General features: G+C 26.3%; 2 protein-coding genes across 3 annotated transcripts; both read left to right on the top strand.

Moving 5' to 3' along the window:
- The first annotated feature begins 18,275 nt into the window (after positions 1–18,275).
- On the top strand, positions 18,276–19,115 carry LOC126899583 (threonylcarbamoyl-AMP synthase). Its single transcript, XM_050674626.1, has one exon. It carries the CDS (start codon positions 18,345–18,347, stop codon positions 19,113–19,115), a length of 771 nt encoding a protein of 256 aa, XP_050530583.1. The 5' UTR covers positions 18,276–18,344.
- Positions 19,115–23,745, top strand: LOC126899559 (pleckstrin homology domain-containing family M member 1). 2 transcript variants are annotated; one of them, XM_050674591.1, is made up of 9 exons: positions 19,115–19,286; positions 19,353–19,432; positions 19,506–20,375; positions 20,448–20,501; positions 20,566–20,684; positions 20,744–20,963; positions 22,409–22,540; positions 22,616–22,786; positions 23,464–23,745. In XM_050674591.1, exons 1-9 carry the CDS (start codon positions 19,115–19,117, stop codon positions 23,593–23,595), a joined length of 1,950 nt encoding a protein of 649 aa, XP_050530548.1. In that variant the 3' UTR covers positions 23,596–23,745. The 2 variants fall into 2 exon arrangements, with proteins under 2 accessions (XP_050530548.1, XP_050530547.1); XM_050674590.1 differs by having other exon boundaries at positions 19,115–19,432.
- The last annotated feature ends 113 nt before the right edge of the window (positions 23,746–23,858 follow it).

The following is a 23,858-nucleotide window of genomic DNA, read 5'->3' as shown; positions in this document are numbered from 1 at the left end:
TATAAGTTATGGTAACAAATTCATTTTTTAGCTTCGATGCGAAGCTGAGAAGGTATTTTTCATTAAAACTTTCACTTTAAAAGACAATAAAAAATAGGTTCAAAATGATTACCTTTAACATATTAAAAATCAAAATCAGTATTAATTTAATACAATTTTTTTTGTTCTTAATTATTTTTTTTTATATGTAAATACTTATTTTTTAATAATAAGTAATAATATTAAAACTTAGAAGTAATAGAAAAAGTTTAATTGCACATTTGAAAACATCGCGAAAAGTTTATTTAGAAAAGTATATTTTTTTTCTGATGAAAGTTCCTTTTTTGTGGCTACAATTTATTTTGCCAAGCCTCACTAGACCTACTTTTTTCAACGATACGTCAAATGATTCATTTAAGTTTATGATATTTAAGTTAATGATTAGTTTAAGTTATTACTCTTAAAAATCAAAAAAATATTCCTNTTATTACTCTTAAAAATCAAAAACTTTATAAAAAAAAACACATCATAATAAAATTAATACCTTCTCAGCTTCGCATCGAAGCTAACACATCATGCATCTATAAAATAAAATTTTATTCATCTATACATTTTTCAAAAATTTATATTATTATAAAGTTAAAAATATAAAAGAGAATTTTTTTACAAAAATCGTATTTTTTTCATTAACTTTGATGTCTGTTCTGTAGTAATACAAAAAAAATAAGCATTAACGGTGAATGGGGAATTTTATTTGACCAAGGTTGGATGTTAGGGATTTGGTCAATTCAGGAGCAACGAGGTTCTATCGGGGTAGTAGAGTCCGAGGGTTTAGAACAGTAAAGACAAGTAGATATAAAAAGATACAAATTAAGTTCCTCTCATAGAGGTATTAAAACGCTGAGGTATTCTTGTAGTGGCCGGGGTCTTGGCCTCCTATCTGACACCCAGTCGAAGCGTGATGTTAACTGGTATGTGCTTTAGTGGAAATACTGAGGCGTTCATGGAGTGGCGGAGGCCTCCTCTCAGACACCCAGTCGAAGTATATGACCAAGCACTAACTAGTTATTAATAATTAAATTAAATGATGTTTAAAAAATCTATTGCTTTACCATTCTTTACTCAGATTATTAATTCTAAATAATTGGGTTAATATAAATTTACTTACTTCTTTTATATATCTCACGTTCAGATTTATACTTTTCCTTATTAATAAATAAATAACGTATTGACGCAAAAATAATTGTATTTGAAATCGCTATAAAATATACCGACGACAACACGGGGTCGCGGCTAGTTTGTTCAAAATAAATCAAATAGAAGAATCCTGAATTCTTTATTGAATTCAGGCCTTCAAAAGAAGAGAGAATTCTGCTCTCTTAGAAAATCAGCGCCTTTTTATATTACTTTTAATTACCCCCATCATGGGTTGTTGCCGTCAGCGCTTTTAGTGATTTTCAGTTTATTGTGTAAAATTTGAACATAACATGATAATTATTTTTAAGATAAGATGCATAGTATACAATAATCAATTTAACATGTATATACATATATAATAGCTAGTGTACAATGTGTATATGTTATGACAGATAAATTAATTATTTGTGTTGTATACAATTGGTATTAAATATAGAGTAATAATTTTTTATTGATAATGTAAGATGCGTAATGCAGAACATTGTGCATATTACGACAGTTCTCACCATGAAGACAAAAGAAAATCCAATTTTTTTTTTCTATAATAAACTATATTACCTTTAATTGAAGATATTTATATAAGTGTCAGACTTTCCGGAACACTTTAAAATTAAGTTGAAAAAGTTAATTTTTTGTAAAAAAGTTGTTATTTTAAAACCTCTGTGGACAGGTAAAGAATCAAATTTATAAAAAAAAATATATCAAATAATAGGTAAAGACATCAAGCATCTATGAAAAAAATGTCATATTGATTTGATCATTTTTCAAACAGTCATGGCATTTTTAAGAAATAAAAATTGAAAAAATTTCGACAATTAGCGATTTATAAATTATAATTCTTTTGGAGATATCCCCAATTTGCAGGGAACGAGGGAACGAGGGAAATTTTTTCATTTTTTAAAGGTTATGTCTTCAACTAGATACGATTTGTGTTCATTTGACGTATTGTTCAACAAATTCGGACCAGCGAGAGGCTGAGATTGAGCGTTAAAGACCCAAAAAAAAAAAACATAATGGAAATCGGTTTCAGATGTGAAACTCTCGTCTTAAAATAAATAGTATAACGTATTATTTTTTCTCTTATTAATTGTTTATTTTATGAATATTGTAAATATACATAATTAATTTGGTATATTTGAAAAATAATACAAACATATAATGGTAATTATTAAATATCAATTTGAAAGCGATAATTTTTGATTAATGTAAAAATTCATTAAACATTCTTATAATGCACTGAAAATATTAATTTTAATTAGGTTGAAAGAATAAATTTTGAGACTCTATATTTGGAATTGTATTTAATACGCCAGCGGGCCCAATACATTTTGAAAATTCAATAAATGACCAAAAACATTTTAAATTGAATTCATTGAAAATATTTCCCAAGTAACGTAGATACATATCAGTAAGAGAATAATGATAATACATCCCTTCCTCAATAGTATTTTTAAAATTTGTTGTTTTCTTATCGGAATCATTTTTGCTTATTCCAATAGTTGAAATAAGATTCTGGACTGTATTCTTTAAATTTGATAAATACTGTGGGTCAGATATGTTTTCATCGAATACAAAATATTTCGGTATCATTTTGTTAATTATGCCCTGAATATAAAAAATCAGCGTATTATGCGCTGCACTCATAAAACTGTAACTAGGAGTAAAATTGTAAAACGATTTTAGTACAGTCGAAATTTCTATCTGTACGTCATTAAAAAATATCATTATATCATGTGTATTGGAAAGTAAGTCATTCATTTTTTTGTAAGAATTAACGACAGTCTTTGTATTACTATAATTCGTCAACATATTACCATACATTACTTGCTTTTTCATCAGATGTAATAGAACGGTTCTAAAAATATTTAACATTTTTATTTTGTAATCGGCAATGTGTTCAATCCAAAAATCAAACGACAAATCATTATTTTTTATTTTCCTGTAATCATTAAAAATATTTTGATATATTTTTTCAAAAGTTTCCTCTGTTTGTTCGCCGAATTCCACAATTACAGTTTTCAAAACGTCTTTATTTTCAATAATATAATTAAAAGAAAGATGTTCGAGGGAAACAAAATTTTCTTTTTCTATAATACCTAATATTATATTGTTGTAGTTTGTTCTTCTTTTTATTTTGGCAATAATATTTCGTAACATAAGAGATTTTTTATTAGGATCGTCAGAATTTGTGTCTTTATCATAGTTATTCTTTTTTCGACATAATTGAATATCATATTTTATTTTTAACCATAAAAATTCATACATTTGTTTTATATATTTAGTAACGTTTTTTTCTCTGACTCGAATCTGTTGAATCTTATAACTAATCATATGCATTGTCCAAAAAGTTGTGTTGTATATGCCCATAGTATAAATTTCCGAAGTAACCATATGTTTTGTTATCGATTCACTTAGTATAATATTGTCAAGTAAATTATTTTCAATGAAATACTTACTTAAAATCATAAAATGTCTTAAGTTAAAAACATTGGCACATCTAAGGTCATAATACATTACAGTGTATTTATTAAAATAATAATCTTTTATTTCGTGTTCTTCCAAAATGGTTCTTAGTAATTCATTTAAATCCAATTTACGTAGTTGATTGTAATCGGGATATTTAAAACCAGTGTCTAGTTTCAAAGCATTTTCAAAAATTTCATCACTCTTAACAAAAAATTTTGATTGTTGAATTTTTAAAAAGATTATTATAATAGTTTTTATAGTTAAATACTTATTAATAATCATTATGCGTTATTAAAATAATTACTATTAGAACAAGTATATTTTAGTAGTAAGACTGAGCCAAAAATTAAAAAATTTAGTTTAAATAATTTTTCATATCTTTCTTTTGTAACAATAAGTTTTACAATGTATTTACAATATTAAATAAACAACCATAAATTATTTTAATAAGAACTATTTCATGAAATCTAATTTTTCTATCTTATTTTAAACTTGTTAAATATTAAAATCATGCGTAATTTAAAAAGAAAAATTCAATATAACTGACTTTGTTATTATTTATTATATCTATTAGAATCAAAATGAAATAATGAATAATATAATTAAAAATGTGTATAACGGATATTATTTTATGAAAAAAAAAGTAATTCATTTTTGGGCTGTCTGTTAAATAAAAGTTTGGTAAAAATAAATATTTTATTTTCACCATTGTTTTGGCTTCGATAAAGCTTATAAAGTATTGTTTTCACATGATTTATTTAAAAGTCCTTTCATGAAAATTTTCATCTCTCAATGAGTTCCGATCGATTCAACAGGACCGATTTTGTTGGTTTATGCCTAGAAGAACCCATTAGTTTTTGACTAAAATTTTCATTTCTAAATCAATCAGTAATATAAGAAATCTTTTTAATTCCAAAGTTAAAACTTTACAGGAGAAAGAAAAAACTCCCTCTGCTTACACTGAAAGGTGCTCTAGAGTACTCCCCAAGAACGTGGAGGCCCTGAACCGGTTCAGAGAAGGGCCGCTATTCGGACCGTGTGTGCATATCGCACCGTCACCGGATTGGCTTCCCTGCCGCCCGCGGACTTGATGGCCATCGAGCGCGCTTATGTACACGTGATCCGGAAAACCACTGGTCCACTCCTACGCAAGGAGAACCGGCTGGCTCTGGAGCGTTACTGTGTCTAACTAGCGTCGACGGTTAGCCGAGAAAGAGAGTGTGGACGAGATACCTCATCGGACCCTGTTGACTCGACAGGTATATTGGCCGGACTCACGGGGAAATGACTTACCGTCTGACACAAGTGGTGTCCGGCCACGGCTGTTCTAACGAGTACCTTAACGGTATTCGTAAAGCAGCCGCTCCGACGTACGTCCACATAAATAAATAATTACTTCAAATTTTTTTTTGTATAATATGATGAATAATTAATAATTTAGAATTATATTAATATTTATAAAAATCAATAACGTTATTTTACTAATTTATACTAAATTTTTAATTAATTTAAAGTATTAATTAATTCTTTGATAAAAATTTTTCTTCACACAAATCACTTAGATTTTTATATTAGTGCCAAGTATTTTAGTGATAACACAACTTAAAAGAAAATCATTGCTACTTGCTAATGCAACATCTAATAAAAGTATATAATTTTTAATTGTGTTTATGTAATACAGGTTGTCAAGTAATAGAATATACTTTAATACTATATACAGGGTGGCCCACCACTCACTGACAACTTAAATAACTTTTGATCCAGTTAATATTTTTAGCTGATTTTTTTTTTAAATAATAGTTATACGTTAGGTCTATAGCTATATCTCAATAATTAATTTTTTTACATTTTATTAAAAATATTAATTATTTTTAAATTTTAAATAAAATGTAAAAAAAAAATCTAAGATAGCTATTTTGTAGAGTAGAATTTAAGAAAAATTTTAGTAAAAAAATATCTTATTAATATTCAGTAGTAAATATTCTGTAGCGTTTTGAAGTTTGTGAAAATTTGAATTTTCATGTATTATTTTACGGTATTAAACATTGAAATACGTATTGAGAAAAGGACAGAAGAAAACGCTATCTTTTCAATATACTTTTGAATGACAGTGATAAGTAATAATTGCCTTATATAATTTCTTATCATGGTATTAATGCCAAGTTTGTAATGTATACACATTATCATCATATGTATACACAGTAATCATGACAAGATAGCGTTTTCTTCTATCCTTTTCTCAATACGTATTTCAATGTTTAATACCGTAAAATAATACATGAAAATTCAAATTTTCACAAACTTCAAAACGCTACAGAATATTTACTACTGAATATTAATAATATATTTTTTTACTAAAATTTTTCCTAAATTCTACTGTACAAAATAGCTATCTTATATTACACATTTCCCACGAGTTAGTTAAATATTTAATTGCTCGCCTCTTCTGTTTTTTAATTTTTTGACTAGAAAAGAAAATAGGATGTGAAAAACATTTATTGTCTTTTTTTGTCGAATGTCTTTTATTTTTTACGCTACCCCTTATTTTTTTTTTAATGGTCAAAAAAATGAGCTGTGCAAAATTTGGGACCGATCCGTTAAGATTAACCCGTGCCCCCAGGCCTATTAAGTTGAGTCGAAGAGTCAAATTTAATAGAAATAACTGATCTATGTCTCCTGACTTTTTTTTCTCTTAACTTAGAATTATAAAATTAAAACTCAAGTAAAGGAAATTTTACAAGAAATTCAAAAATAATAACTTCAATGTTGTTTTCTTAATAAATAGCCCACAAAAACACTACATACAGTAAAAAACATGTAAAAGTCTTAATATACGTTATAACTGATTTTGTTGATTTTTAATTATTTATTTTCATTTTATTTTTTGGAAAACGCATATTCGTTTAAAAAAAGATTCTAGAAGTTTAATTTTTTATGCCAAGTACGATAATTATATTAGATTTATTATTTTATGGACAGTTAATTAATGATTAATTACAAATTTAACAGAATTGATTGTATTATTACATTTTGTCGTATCAATATATCAATTTTGGTTTACTGAATTACTTTGAGATAGTACCAATTATATTATTATTAAAGATAAGTATATTTGAGTTATTTTCGACAACTGACATAATTTGTGTCGTATAAATGCAGCAGAAATTTGTGAACACGTTAAATATATTTTACCTGTTTATTATTGTATATTAAATGATACGTTTTAATCACAAATGTACAATACTTTTAGAGTCTTTTAAAGTATTACGAACTAATATTTATCTTATTGGTGATTATTCCCACGAAATAACTGGTAGTAAGTTACCAACAAATTTACAACTATTTAATCTGAACACTGATTTTTTGAAAATTGATCCATCATTTTGGAGTGCGAACAACAGTTACATAAATGCTTTAAATACTATAAGTAAATTACGAGTCATTAATGATACAGCCTAACGTGGTATTAAATTAATCTAAGACTATATTAATATATTAACTACAAATGAAGAACAGAAACAATACATTTTACAAATAGTAAGTAATTATCGGAAAAATTTCCTAATTGTAAAAAAATTACATTATCAAAATATATATATTATAATAATATAATTTAATTATTGTTAAAATATTTTTTTAAAGTTATTATTATTTAAAAAAACCCAGCACAGTGGGGACGTTGCATAGTTGGGTCCAGTATAGTTTTAATCTGACAGTGATTAAAATCACTATAATAAGAAACGCTTCAATGCAAATCAGTAGATAGTGTTTAATTCTAAGAAATTGGTGGATAATTACAAAAGCTGCATGATCTGCTAGTTCCTTATTAATACCCTGATTAAGATAAAGTATGTCGAATAAAAAAAGGATTATTAAAAAATATTATTTCTCATACAAAAATTGTGTTGATTCATACACTTTTCAATGAGTTGTAGCATTATAAAGTTAAAAATGTAACCAACCCAACCCAACATCAACTCCTATTTCCTTAATTATATCCAGATTAGTAATTATTTTAATTATATATTATATAATTTTTATAATTAATTATTTTCAAATTATTATTGATTTTTAATATGTTAAAAGTAATCATTTTGAACCTACTTCTTTTTGTTCTTTAAAGTGAAAGTTTTAATAAAAAAAAAATGAATTTATTACCATAACTTTTAACTCAACTTGCAAGTTTGAAATAAATATTATTAAATAGAAAAAAATGAAATTGGTAGATTATTTCAAAAACAACAATAACACTTATTCCCTTAATTTTACCCCGATTTATAACTATAATATATGAATACATAATAATTACAGTAATTAAATTGAGTATGAAAGTGGTATTCAATAATATAATATTGTAATTTTTACGGAGATATTATAAAAATAAAAAGGAGTTGTATATTCATATACTTTTAATGCGTATACAAATTTAAAGGAATTTATGCAATACTTTTTAATAAAAAAATTTTGTTACTTATGAATAAATACACTAAACAAAAGGAACTTTCATCAGAAAAAAAATATACTTTTCTAAATAAACTTTTCGTGATGTTTTCAAATGTGCAATTAAACTTTTTCTATTACTTCTAAGTTTTAATATTATTACTTATTATTAAAAAATAAGTATTTACATATAAAAAAAAATAATTAAGAACAAAAAAAATTGTATTAAATTAATACTGATTTTGATTTTTAATATGTTAAAGGTAATCATTTTGAACCTATTTTTTATTGTCTTTTAAAGTGAAAGTTTTAATGAAAAATACCTTCTCAGCTTCGCATCGAAGCTAAAAAATGAATTTGTTACCATAACTTATAGTTCAACTTGCAAGTTTGAAATTGACATTATTAAATTGAAAAAAATGAAATTTTTAAAATTAATATGGAATCAGGAAATTTTATAATTACTATTTACATTACATTTATCAAAAAAATTCGATTTTTTTTGTATTTTTATCGTAATAGATAACTGAAATAGAAAGAATAGTAATCATTTCCTAATAACTTTTGGTGTTTAAAAAGATTCTGCAATTGAAATATTCAGAACTTAATTAATTTTAATAATTTACTTTAATTAAATGAACCAATCAAACCAAAGTAGTTNTTTAACTAAATGAATCAATCAAAACAAAGTAGTTAAAAAGATTTACTCAATTGAGTGTATTATAAAAAATAATCATAATAATTATAACGATAATAATTATAATATTTAACGATGGATTTTTACAATAATTGTAAAAATCCATCGTTAAATTCAGGTGAAACTAAGAATCATTTTTTTTTAAAATTTATGATTTATATAGCAACATATTACAAAAAAATTTGGCATATTATAGACTGGTAGTAGCACACAGAAATAGAGTTAAAAAATTAATAAATTATAAAGTAAAATTATTTACTTTTGTAGTTGAATACTTTTATCATATCAAATTTAATTCGACAATAAATAATTTAAGAATNAGAATACTTTTATCATATCAAATCTAATTCGACAATAAATACTTTAAGAATATTAAAAATTAATTATTTTAATTGTTTGTATGGAATAAGCTGGTTAAGCTACTTTTTATTTGAATAAGGAATATTTTTTTGATTTTTAAGAGTAATAATTTAGACTAATCATTAACTTAAATATCATAAACTTAAATGAATCATTTGACGTATCTGTTCAAAAGTTAAAGTGTGTACCGGTCAAGTTCCCCACATAGCTCGAATCGCATTACCCCTCTCCATGTAATGACGACACTCGTGTCCGGCACTACCGGCAGTTTGCCGTCACTAACTACGTCGGTGTACGCGATTGAAGTCGTACCGAACCGTTTGGGTCTGATGACTCGTGGCCAGTGAGCTGGTATAGTTTTTTTTTGTTGGGTTTGTGTCAGCCTGTATAGGCGAAGCCCCAACATACGGTTACTAAAGGTTCAATCCATATTTGGAGTTGGTGTCCTTAACGTCCACACACTGGTGGTGTTTCCTTTTCTGTGGTATTGTCAAGTTAGTGCGTCTTGTCAATATAAAATTAATCGTGGCATTCAGGATTGTTGGCGTCGGCCAAGAAGTATTGTTGTGGAGATGTGTCAAGTGGCTGGGTGATGTTACTCCTTTTTCTTATTACTTAATGTTCATATTATATGTAATTATTTAATTTGTGTATGATTAAAAGAATCGTGTCATTAGTAAAAAAAATGTGTAGATTGTGTTTTTAGCCTATTATTCGACTGTGTAAGTAAACCCCCGATCCGTCATTTATATTAAGATATTAACTTAACGTTAAAAGTATAAAATATTGAAATAATTCACTCTGGGACTTGTAAAGTTTCAGTACAATATTATTTTTACAGTATCGTTGAAAAAAGTAGGTCTAGTGAGGCTTGGCAAAATAAATTGTAGCCACAAAAAGAACCACATAGTAAAATAATATTAACACGAATATCAATTTCTTCTCACGAGGGGAGACTATAGTGATAAGATCCTTTATATTTATTGAAATTATTGAATCTAAATGAGATAAATATCAAATGATTTGAAAATTCTATTCTAACTCAAAAAAAAAATGCAAAATTTTAGAAGCCACAGACGGATTTCAACCTCGTACCCTCGGCGTGAAAGATCAAGGTGTTACCCATTCGGCAGCTGTTCGTTGCTTTTTGTTGCATGATAAAATTGGCTATTTAAGCTAACTCAAATTTAAAAATTATTTTTTCGACTTTAAAAAAGTAAAAAAATTTTAATAAGTTTAATTTCATATGTCTTATGAACTTTATTCTATGTCAATGAAATTATATAATATTCATGAAAGTCAGTTTATTCCCCTAATAAGATATTTTAAAATAAAATAAAATACAAAACCCAGAATTTTAATAAAAAAATAGCATATTTTTGAATACGGTAGCCTTTTGTGCATAGAAAATAGGTCGTCGGGACAAATTTTTTTTTTTCATTATATAGTACATAAAATAAGCTTTAATTTGATATATGTTTAAAGGACGCAGTATTTCCGGAACATTTTCAAAAATTAAGTTGAAAAAGTTAGTTTTTGTAAAAAAGTTGCTATTTTAAATCCCCCCTGTGAGCAGAATAAGTGTTAGATTTTCAAAAAAAAATGATATCAAATGAAAGAAAATTACCTAAGGTTTCAATATAAAGAAATATTATTTTGATTAGTTAATATTTGAAAAAGTTATGGCAGTTTTAAGTACAAAAAACATCGTTATAAAAGGTGATTTTTATCGCAAATATTACATTTTTTTTATAATTTCGACAGCCATTTGCACATAGAAGATAAGGTGTCGGGACAAATTTTTTTTTTTCATTTTATAGTACATAAAATAAGCTTTAATTTGATATATGTTTAAAGGACGCAGTATTTCCGGAACATTTTCAAAAGTTCAGTTGAAAAAGTTCTATTTTTTATACAATGTTTCAAAGTTTGAACCCCCCCTATATAAGGGGAAATTGTCTAATTTTAATAAAAAGTATGTCAAATGGAAGATGTACTTATAATGTATTTAGAAAAAAAAAAATTGTGCTGATACATGCATTTTTCGAAAAGTTATAGCATTTTTAAGTTGAAAATTAAAAATCGAAAATCGAAAATTTTAACACAAAAATAGTGTTTTTTTAACTACGGCAACCGTTTACATGCAGAAGATAAAGTGTCGGGACAAATTTTTTTTTTTCATTTTATAGTACATAAAATAAGCTTTAATTTGATATATGTTTAAAGGACGCAGTATTTCCGGAACATTTTCAAAAATTAAGTTGAAAATGTTAGTTTTTGTAAAAAAGTTGCTATTTTAAATCCCCCTTGTGAGTAGAATCAGTGTTAGATTTTCAAAAAAAAATGATATCAAATGAAAGAAAATTACCTAAGGTTTCATTATAAANCCCCCTTGTGAGTAGAATCAGTGTTAGATTTTCAAAAAAAAATGATGTCAAATGAAAGAAAATTACCTAAGGTTTCATTATAAAGAAATATTATTTTGATTAGTTAATATTTGAAAAAGTTATGGGAGCTTTAAGTACAAAAAACATTCCGATAGAAGATGATTTTTATCGTAAACATTACGTTTTTTTTTAATTTCGACAGCCATTTGCACATAGAAGATAAGGTGTCGGGACAAATTTTTTTTTTCACTTTATAGTACATAAAATAAGCTTTAAATTGATATATGTTTAAAGAATGCAGTATTTCCGGAACATTTTCAAAAGTTCAGTTGAAAAAGTTCTATTTTTTATACAATGTTTCAAAGTTTGAACCCCCCTATATAAGGAAAAAATGGTCTAATTTTAATAAAAAGTAAGTCAAATGGAAGATGTACTTATAATGTATTTAGAAAAAAAAATTGTGCTGATACATACATTTTTCGAAAAGTTATAGCATTTTTAAGTTGAAAATTAAAAATCGAAAATCGAAAATTTTAACACATAAGTAGNAAATCGAAAATCGAAAATTTTAACACATAAGTAGCGTTTTTTTAACTACGGCAGACGTTTGCATGCAGAGGATAAAGTATCAGGACAAATTTTTTTTTTCATTTTATAGTACATAAAATAAGCTTTAATTTGATATATGTTTAAAGGACGCAGTATTTCCGGAAGATTTAATGTAACTTTTCACTCGTATGTGTCTAAAGCCTTGTGACTAGACGGTCGTAACGCATTCACTCCACCCCACGCCCCGCTCATCACACGACGGCACCACTATTTCTGCATAATTTTTTTATGATGATATTAGCAAGTATATATCCTTTATTATCAATAGTAGTAAAACACAGTTGTGAATTTATAAATACACTAACTACCAATAAAGAAATTATATATATTGATATACATAATTGACAATGAACACTCCGTGACTGTTATAGCGATGTCATAGAAAACTAAAAAGTAAAAAATAAATATAATATAATATAATATGAAGTTATTGAATCTAAAAGAGATAAAAATCATATGAGTCAAACATTTTTTTTTAACTCAAAAATCCCCTTATAATAAAATAAAATACAAAACCAAGAATTTTAACTCAATAATAGCATATTTTTAAATACGGTAGCTATTTTCACCATGTATTCTCCTAATAAGATATTTTAAAATAAAATAAAATACAAAACCTACAATTTTAATAGAAAAATAGCGTTTTTTTAACTACGGCAGCCGTTTGCATGCAGAAGATAAAGTGTCGGGACAAATTTTTTTTTTCATTTTATATTACATAAAATAAGCTTTAATTTGTTATATGTTTAAATGNTATAGTACATAAAATAAGCTTTAATTTGATATATGTTTAAAGGACGCAATATTTCCGGAACATTTTCAAAAATTAAGTTGAAAAAGTTAATTTTTGTAAAAAAGTTGCTATTTTAAATCCCCCCCAATTAGCAGAATAAGTGTTAGATTTTCAAAAAAATGATATCAAATGAAAGGGAAATATCTAAGGTTTTAGTATAAAAAAAATTATGTTGATTTGTTGATTTTTGAAAAAGTTATGGAAGTTTTAAGAAAAAAAAAGACAAAATTCACTGATTTTTAAATTTGTAATTTTTTTGGATAATTCCCCCATTTGCGGGGAACGAGGGAAAATTTTTCAATTTTTAAGGGTAATGTCTTTAACTAGATACGATTTGTGATCTTTTGACGTATTGTTGAAAGAAATCGGTCCAGTGAGAGCTGAGAAAAAGTGGGAACAGACATAAAAAAAAAAACACATCATAGTAAAATTAATACCTTCTCAGCTTCGCATCGAAGCTAAAAATTATGTTGAATTGTTCATTTTTAAAAAAGTTATGGAAGTTTTAAGAGAATAAAGTGAAAATAATACATATTAAAATCGTGAGTTATTCCTATTAAAAAAAATAGTATTAACTGACTATGTGTACAGTTTAAAAAGATTAATACTTAATAACAGTTGGCCAAATAAATATTTTTTATGATTTCATATTTCTTATTATTAATTTTTATCTTATTTTCATGCATTGTTTTTATTTATTTCATTCAAACATATGACGTGACTTATTGATCTATTTATAATATATTAAAATATAAATTATTATTTTTGCACATTCGTCATTATTTTCGATCAAAATCAAAATGAAATAATGAATAATGTGATAAAAAAACTTTATTATGGATTTTATTTTATGAAAAATAAAATAAAGTTGTTCACATTTTGTTTGTCTGTTAAGTTAAAGTATCTATTAATCATACACTTAAAATATTTACTAATTTTGTAAATATTCAACAATTTTTACATTTTCGGATTAATTAAAAATAAATTTTATTAGATAGTATTTTTTACTTTCATTTTTTCCTCTGACGTGTTAAAAGATATATTTTTCACCAATGTGTTTTGGTGTCAATGAAACTAAAAAAATATTGACTTGACATGGGTTTTTTAAAGTCCTTCCATGAAAATGTTCATCTCTCACTGAGGTCCGGTTGATTCAACTGGAACGATTTTATTAATTTATGCTCAAAAGTAGATATATTAACCCTTTAATGTACCTTATATTGAAGTAATTAGAATGATAACACAGGTTTATTACTTTTACATTACTACAAATATTTGATCTCTAAGTCGTAATATGCCCAATGCATTGTATTGCGCATATTACATTTATCAATGAAAAAATAATTATCAATATTTAATATCGATTATATACAAAGAAATTATTCATCTGTCATAACATATACAATGTTGTATGCTGGCTATTATATATATTCATGTTAAATTGATAATTGTACACTATGCATCTTATCTTAAAATAATAATCATGTTATGTTCAAATTTTATACAATAATCTGAAAATCACTATAAGTGCAGACGACAACAATCTGTAATAAAAAGAAAAGCGAGCGTAAGATGGGAGGAAAGTGGAAGTGGTTTAGGTTATATGGTTTGTGTTGGATCCATTCATATCATCTTAATCCTACCTCTTATCCACTCTATCCTATTTCTTAATATTACAAAAGTATAGTACATTTCTTACGACTACACTTACCTTGATATCCATTCGGACTCGTAGATAGATGATGAATTATTTAAATGATTTGAATTAATTATTTTAACAAATGTGTAAGACTTATAATTAAGGTTGACAAAAGTAACATGGATTTTACATTATTAACTTTAACATGAAAGAGTGTGGGGGAATAAAGAGTGAGAGTGAACTAAAATGAGCTGGTGTGCTAATTTTCTTAGACCTTTTATATTAAACTAGTTGGTAGGGTATGAAGGGAGACTAGTTTTTCTTAAGAATTTAACTATTTTATCCTACCGTTGGTTCGGTGCCACAAATACGCTTATGGTAATTAAAAAGATTGACATTAATGTAAACATCACTCCGAATGAGCGATATATTTGTAAAGAGTATGATGAGACTAAGGTGGGTTTTATATTAAATAAATAATTACCAGGCGGCTAAATATTATCACCGTATATTTTATACGCTATATATATATACATATAAATACAATAACAAAAATGTCACGACTGCTTATTCCGTGAGGACGTTGAAATATGATATGTTTCATTATTGTTAGTGGCCGGCGGCCTGGACCGGTTCACGCCGCCCGTCGGCCACTCCATATGTTTGAACTGCCGGACGTAAAGGGGAAGCGCCGCGATCGCCATCCAGTGGTAAAGCTGGAGTGCGACCGCGACAAGTAATACAATAATTGTAGATCAGAATAGTATTTAAAATTGATAATTATTTATGTGGAAAAATTATTCTAGAAGTTTCTCAAATATTCTCGAAACTTCTATTTTATTTCAATATAGAATTCAGGGGGTCTATATAAGTCAGTCAGTCGATTGTTTTTACGTGTCATTTTTTTTCTGTTGCAAGCGCCTTCGNTATGTGGAAAAATTATTCTAGAAGTTTCTCAAATATTCTCGAAACTTCTATTTTATTTCAATATAGAATTCAGGGGGTCTATTTTAGTCAGTCAGTCGATTGTTTTTACGTGTCATTTTTTTNTGATCTTGAACTAATCATTAACAAAGTCTTAGCACACTAAAACATTATATTATGATTTTAGTGCACTAATGGAAATTCGTATTTTTGAATTTTATTTTTTATCAGTATAAAAATCTTGCACTAATCGCTGGTGGTGGCGGAAGGCGCCTCGTCTAAGGAGGATGGATCTCGTGGGAACTGTGCGCTTAGTGCAGTCACCGCCAGGATCCAGTAGGAAGGGAATGGACTGAGCCTCGCCCTGGACAAGACCGAAGCGGCCTTGCTCACGGGTAGGTATAAGTTCAATCCTCCATGGATCGTCGTGCTGAGGGTGAAGATTCCGCTTAAGTACTCAATGACTTATCTCATGACCTATGAGGTCCCTCCTAGGATCCGATCGGCTGAACAGGTGGGTGGACCGGACTTACGGTGAGATGACTTATCATCGTCTCACCCAAGTGATGTCCAACCACAGCTGTTTTAATGAGTACTTACACCGTATTCGTAAAGCAGCCGCGTCGATGTCCGACCACTATTCGAAAGAGGCTGACAGCGCTCTGCACACCTTTTCCGGTGCAAGGCTTTGGTCTAGGAGTGGCCACACCACGTTATGAATCAGTTCTTGATTAACTTCGGGCTGATTCACAACGTGGTGATGTGAGTTTTAGAGATGGCGTAAGCCGCCCTGAAGTAATGCCTCTTAATACCGTTACAGCTTCGCATCGAAGCTAAAATCAAGAAGTTTAGAAACTTTACCATTGATAATGTATATAATAATACTATTGATTATATACTAAAATATAGTCTTTTGAATTAATTATAATTTTTTACCATATCATGAACTTTGGGAACTATCTATTTAAAATCAATCTTTTTAAGCAAAATAACTTTTACTACATTAAAATTTTATCTTTGGCAAAAACTTGATTGCAGTTTTAATTAAATCAATAACATTTGCTGGGTCATAATTATTAATAGAATAGCAATAAACATTAAATTAACGAATAATCACAAAAACTGAAATCCATAATAAACGATTTTTTTAATTAAAGTACTTAAGAAAATTCTTTTAACAATATAAAATTATTTTTAGCATAATAATTTTTTTTCATTAAATTGGGACAAAATTGGTATTTCTGCCACTCCCTGCCCCTTTATATTACAGCACTAATATACACTGACTATTATTGTAATTATGTTAGTTTTATTTTTATTTTTATTTTAAAATTAATGACATTAGTGACCCGGGGGAAGTAATATTTCACGGTTAGTTACCCCGAGTTATCTGTAAATACACATTGAAAAATAAGCCATCAAGAGTTAAATGATTTTTGTTTTTTTTCTGTGATATTTTCAATATTAAATTATATATTATACTTTATAAGATATTATATTTTGACTCTGTATTCAAAATTATTATTATTTTAGGAGAAATTTAGTCGTCACATAAATCACTCTGTCGTTAGTAATTTTTCGTTATCACACCTATTATCATAAAATCCGTACGCTAAAATTATTTACTGATAACTACGTTACATGGCCTTGCAATTTATTAATATTTTTTTATTTCTATGTACTAATATTTTTTCATGATTTATCTTAATAAATTTCATTATAATTAAAATTTTCAAAAAAATCAAACAATGTGCCCCATTTAATTTTTTTTATATTTCATGTATATTTATTTTCATGTATATCCATAATTATAATTGACTAGTAAGTGAGTTTAGTTATTTCAGTATTGTTAATTTTTCAATAAACGTTTAATGCACATTATGTCTTTTTTACTATAAAATAAATAAAAAGAATCTATTATGTTCTTATACATTGTGATATCTTATTAATTTTTGATTGGGATAAAAGTATTTTTAAATACAATTTTTTGTACTTTTCAATTTCTAATCTACATTATTTTATAATGCATGCTATCATTTAAAGTTATATTACTTTAATAAGAGAAGAAACACTTTTCTTTCTAAAATTCATCGAATAATATAAAAAAATTAATAAAGCAAACATAATATGTAAGTTAACACCAACTAATCTTTATGCTAAATTTTACACTATTTAAATAGAGGTTAGAAATTTAGCTCAACGCATAAAAACAAAAAAAATATTTTAAAAAATATACAAATTTTACCTTATATTATTAATTCTAATTATATATTTTTATTAAATACTAATTTTCTTTCATAGAAATATAATTTGTTTTTTTAATAGGAATTAATTTTAATATTTTTGATATTTTACAATGATAGTGTGTGTTTTAAATTAAAATAAATTAAGTGCATTTTGTTGTGATTATCTATTAAAATTTAAATTAAATACTAATAAATAATCACAATAATAAAAATCAAATCTCACTATTTGCATATGTACCATATTTCATTTCATATGTATTTTTGTTCAATTTGGACTGACAGTCCATGTTAATGACATTAACATAGAAAACTAAGTCTCAATGAATAAGATTGTTATTAAAATGAAAGAATTTTTATTTTGTAAAAACAGTGCATTTTTACATAATAAATTTATAATTGATTTTACAAATACTATATTATATTATACACATATTTGTTGAATTATATCATAAGTGTATATAATTCTACAAAGAAACTTTTTACTAAATTTTTTTTCAATAAAATTGATTTATTCATAATAGTGTGTTATATTTTGCAGATATTCTATGGAACTTTATGCATGTTATTCATTTATTGAATTCTATTTGTGTGTTGAGCATTGAAATAAATGCTCTACCAAGATTTGGTTACGTGCAAGTTTTTATTTTCTAAAATTTCATTAAATTTTTTATGCTTTAAATTAACATCAAAATCTTATTATTTCAAACCAAAAGAGATTTTAATGAACAAATTAATTGAAATCAATGACAAAAGTGAGCCACAGGCTGTAACATTAGCTGTCAAATTAATAAATGACGGATGTGTAATAGCGTTACCAACAGACACTGTTTATGGGCTTGCATCAGATGTACAAAACTCTTTAGCAATTAAAAAGCTCTATAATATTAAAGGTCGTAATCCTACTAAACCTATTTCTATCTGTACTCACAATGTGAATGATATTGGCAAGTGGGGTAAAATAAATCATCTGCCTTATGGTCTCTTAGATGCATTACTTCCTGGACCAGTGACTGTCGTTTTAGAAAGAACTTCTGTGCTAAATATTGCACTTAATCCAGGTGAATCAAAAGTTGCTATTCGAGTACCAGATAGTGGTTTTATATGTAGTATTGTAAGCTGTCTAAAAAATCCTATTGCACTCACTAGTGCTAATAAAAGTAACACATCTAGTACATTAAAACCTGAAGAATTTTCAACTTTGTGGCCTAAGTTAGATGCTATTTTTGATGGTGGTTTAATTGGTAATTCCATATCATTACGTCAAGGTTCTACTATAGTTGATTTATCAAAATCTAACTACTATAGTATATTGAGAACTGGTTCTGCTCTTTTACCTACTATTCACATATTACGTCAGTTTGGTTTAATAGAATTATAATGAATAATTTATTTAGAAGTATTATTAGTAATAAAGAACTTAAGGACGAATCAAATAAAGGATCTATTATACTGCATTTTGAAGAAAGACTCAAAGAATTTCATTCAGAATTTATAGACAAAGATGAAAAAGTTATCAGTTCTAACTATGTAGCTGACAGATTATTATCTAGTATGGAAAGCCTTTTTTTACATGGTCTCAAAGAGTCCTTCATTAGTAAACTGTCTACTGTAATAGGTGATGATGTTGATAGAAATACAGATATTAATTTTTGGCACTGTTTATTAGTTATTTCTCCAAATGGTATTGTTGATCAGGTATGTAATTAAGTCTACTTTTATTTTGTTGACATATCTTCACTTAAGTTTTATAAAATTTTTTGTTTTTTAGATAAATTCATTGAAGCATGTAACAACAGATGTTGGTAAGTGTCGAGCTTGGATACGGACTACATTGAATGATGGAGTATTCCGAAGTTATCTGATGTCAGTTGCAAAATATCGAAGATATATCATAAAATTTTACAATAAAAAAGCAATAATACGAGATCATGCATCTTTTGAAAAAATTATTGGCCTCATGGAAGGAATTGATGCATACAATTTTGATCTTACTTTGAACTCTAGTCTTTTAAATACTTGGCCTAATGGTACATTGTTACTTGCTGGTTATTGGACCCCAGCCCTTAAAAATAATCCTTTATACAATAATAATCCTCAGCTAGCAGAAGTTGCAGATGTAAATGATACAGAAGAGGCAATTTTAATTAATGATAATAATAGATCAGAAGAAAGTTACGCATCATCATTGTCATCGTCATATGTTGATTCTGAATTCATACGTAAACCATTAGTACTAATTGATGAAGATTTAGGTTGGAATTTAATTATGAAACAGCATGCTTCATCTTTTATAAAATCAAACTCTTCTAATGATTTTAACAGCTCCAATGAAACTTCAAAAACACAGACTTCTTTTGTTAAAATACTTGTTACAGATAGTAATGAAACTGAGAAACCTTCTGAAGATGAAAGCCTAATGAATCCTTCTGATCGCGTTGAAAAACCTGAAAATTCTTTAAATACAGAAGTAGCTTCTGAGATTGAAACTACTCAAAGCTTTAATGACTTATTAGAATCTTATAACTTGAGAATAAAAAATTCTTCCGAGAGCCCTAAAGTTGACGAGTTATATAAACAACTAACCTTTAAAAAAATTATTGAAGAACAACAATATAATAGTCCTGATACCCTAGGTGAAGTAAGTGTATTTTTCAAAATAAAATTATATTTTATTATAATTTTTAAAAATTTTGTTTTCATCAACTTACAGGATGATGATTCATTTATTCAAGTTTCCATGCATCCTGAAAAACTAAGTTTAGAGGTATTTTTTGTTAATCAGTTTTAGACTTAATACAAGTTAGTTATTTTATTTTTTGATGTTACAGATGTTAAAGTTATACTTAGAATATTTGTTTACTCCAGCTCAAGAAAGTGGCCTTAATTCTCAAGATTTTACATGTAAAAATTGCAATGAAACAATTGGTATTGATTTTGGCAACTATTTGTAAGTTTCAGTTAATTATAATTATATAATATTTTATATTACAAATGTATTTCTTTTAGTAAGTGCAACTTCACAGCATGCTATTATTGTGTACATTGTTTTGGGTCAGAAATGTGGCCTATTCCATCTAAAATATTACTTGATTGGGATTTCAACAATTATCAAGTATGCAACAGTACAGCAAAGTTTCTTAGTGAAATACAATATCATCCACTTTTCAACATTCGCAGTATTGATAAAAAACTATATAAAATCAATAAAGAAATGACAAAAATTAAGGTAAAATTTTAATTAACTATAAAAATAATAAAAAAAAATTAAGTGATTTAAATGTTAGTCGTTGATGGTTAGAGATATTAATTCCTATACATGCGACTTACATTTTAATTAAATGGAACGCAATATATAGGGTTTTCAGTAGGTAAAGAAACAGATCAATTGTTACAAACAATGAGAATAATAGAAACTAGTGTCCTTACTTAATGAACATTCTATATATTGTGAATCATTAAATTAAATGTATAATAGTAGAGAAAGTGAAATTCTACATAAACAATAATTTTTTTTTTTTTGGAGAAACGAGAAAGAAAGCCTAATTTCATTTTGTATTAACAGACTGGCTAATTTTAATTAATGATAAAAATTGTGACACCTTCCGTATAAATTTGGCACAAAAATAGATCTTATAATGTAAATAAAAAAAATAAAAATTGTTATTTTCTCAAAATAAACAATCTTATAGGCAAGAGTGTTAATTGAGGCAGCAGAACATGCAATCGCCTGCTAAGATTTTTCAGTAACTCATGAAAATTAGGTAATTTTCCAATTAGAGTTTTCAAAAATAAGTGACAGTCATTACAAAAACCCTAAATGTTAATTCCAACCTTCTCTCCGCCAAGAAATAATAAACCATAAAAAAATAATCAACAATGTTCTTTTATTTGTTTTCTCGACATTTGGCTAGTTTCTGTCCAAGTACTGGCTTAGTACTCATTTAAGAATTACTTTCTTGATGAAAAATTTAGAGAACTTAGAAGAAAAATATCCCTTTTAGAATATGTTGGAAATCACTGCAATATCCGTTTTATGCTTCATTTAAAAATAACCCAAAACTTAATTTGTTAAACAATACAAATGAATTTATGAGAAATGTTTAACATTCTTTAAGAAGCAGTGTTTCTCATGAAAGTAGGAAAGAAATTTATCCCTAAAAAGCAAACTTGGCCACAATGTAGAGATCACTACTTTTTAATCAGTAGATTTTTTGGTAGAAGGGTGTTTGGTAGGAACTATGACTAATCACCACTACTATTTTAAATTGTTCATAACTTCTAAATTACTGGTCCATAAGATATTATCACCAGTAATTTTCTTAATTAGATCATTATCTAATAAATATGTAAATTAATTATACAGAGTGTTCAGTAAGTAAGGAACAGGTCAATTGTTACAAACAATGAGAACAATAGAAACCTGTTTTCTTACTTAATGAACACTCTATATATGTATTCATTTGAAAAATAAATTTGACTTTTTTTAATAAGGTATAAAGATTGAATATAAAAAACACTTCACAATTGATAAATTGAGGAAAACATATAACTAAAAGATAACAAAAAAAATTACTTATATTATTTATATTTTTCAATTTAATAATTGGTTCATGATAAAAGAATCATTCTGTAATTATATATATATATACTAAAAATTTTCTTTCTATTTAGGAATTGCGTTGGCAAATTTATTATTTGTATCGATACTTAACCACATGCAAACTTTGCAACATTGAAAATTTATCCAAAGATATTTGGCCTCGTATTTATTTTTACAATAATATACATTTATATTCATTCGCAGTAAGTTTTAAAATCATTAATGATTAGTATAATGATTAATTTTAATATTATTATTTTTAACAACTATTTGTTTAGGACCTTCAAGAAATATACACCGGTACATTGTTTGAATTTCTTGAACAAAAAATTGCATCTAACAGGGAACATATTTACAATTGTCAAATATGCAGTCAAAGAGGATTCATTTGTGAATTATGTCAAGATCCAAAAATAATATATCCATTTGATATTGCTGATAACTATAGAGTAAATTAATAACTTAATATATTAGTAATTTAGTTTTTATAAGTTATTATTATTTATCATACTATTGTAGGATTATTATTTTTTTGAACCACCTTTCAATCAACCAAAAAAAGCAGTTTTAAAGTTTGATTTTTGTGCTTTTGATAAATATAAGATGCAAATGCATCTTTCAGATTTACAGTATGTCTCAATTTTTAAAATTTAAGTCTAGTAGCAATTTTTATTATTTTTATAGTATATAATCATTTATATGAGTAATTAACTTATTTATTTTTTTTACCATAACATAGCTCTTAAACAATAATTTGTTATGGTAGTGAAAATCTCTACAGAAATAGGTATCTTTCATTATAAACTTTCTTAATCTTCAGGTGATAGTAGTCCAAAAAAAGATTCTTAGTGGACAAACCAAATTTAAAAAAATAATATGTTCTTTATCAGGTGTAACATATGAAAACAAAATCAAATATTTAAGGAACGTTTAAAAAAAAACAACCATTATATTCAGCTTTATCCCATATTATAAATTACCTGATATATTAAATTACCGAAAATCTGATAAATTAACTATATAGAATATTTTAGATACCAATGTATAGAACTATTTAGAATATCAAGAAATTAATAATATATATATTTATCTCTACTAATCATTAAAAATGTTCATTATTTTTAAGTGTCGCCAATGCAAAGCTGTATTTCATCGAAAATGTTATAAGGAAGCTAAATTATGTCCAAAATGCGCTAGAGATAAAACTCGCTCAGAAAAAAAGGCATTTGATAATGACAATAAAGAACCAAGCTTGTAATTTACTCATTTTTATAAATGTCAATGCTGTATAGCATTATCATTAAAATATTTCATTATTTTATTGTGATAATTATACCATTCTTGTTATATTCTTTTGGTGCACAATGTTGTTAATTTTTTAAATGGTAATATTATTTATAAATGGTAGTATTATATACTATTTGTATTATTAATTAATACTTTTTTGTATGTTAATTTCTTTTATTTCTTTAAATAAATTATTTAAATTAAGTCACAAAAATGTAATAAATTAACCTTCTA

This window comes from Daktulosphaira vitifoliae, unplaced genomic scaffold (assembly GCF_025091365.1).
Source record: "Daktulosphaira vitifoliae isolate Bord-2020 unplaced genomic scaffold, ASM2509136v1 Scaffold_2, whole genome shotgun sequence".
NCBI lineage: Eukaryota > Metazoa > Arthropoda > Insecta > Hemiptera > Phylloxeridae > Daktulosphaira > Daktulosphaira vitifoliae.
The sequence above is the reverse complement of the archived record's forward strand: the minus strand, read 5'-3'. Positions and strand labels throughout refer to the sequence as shown.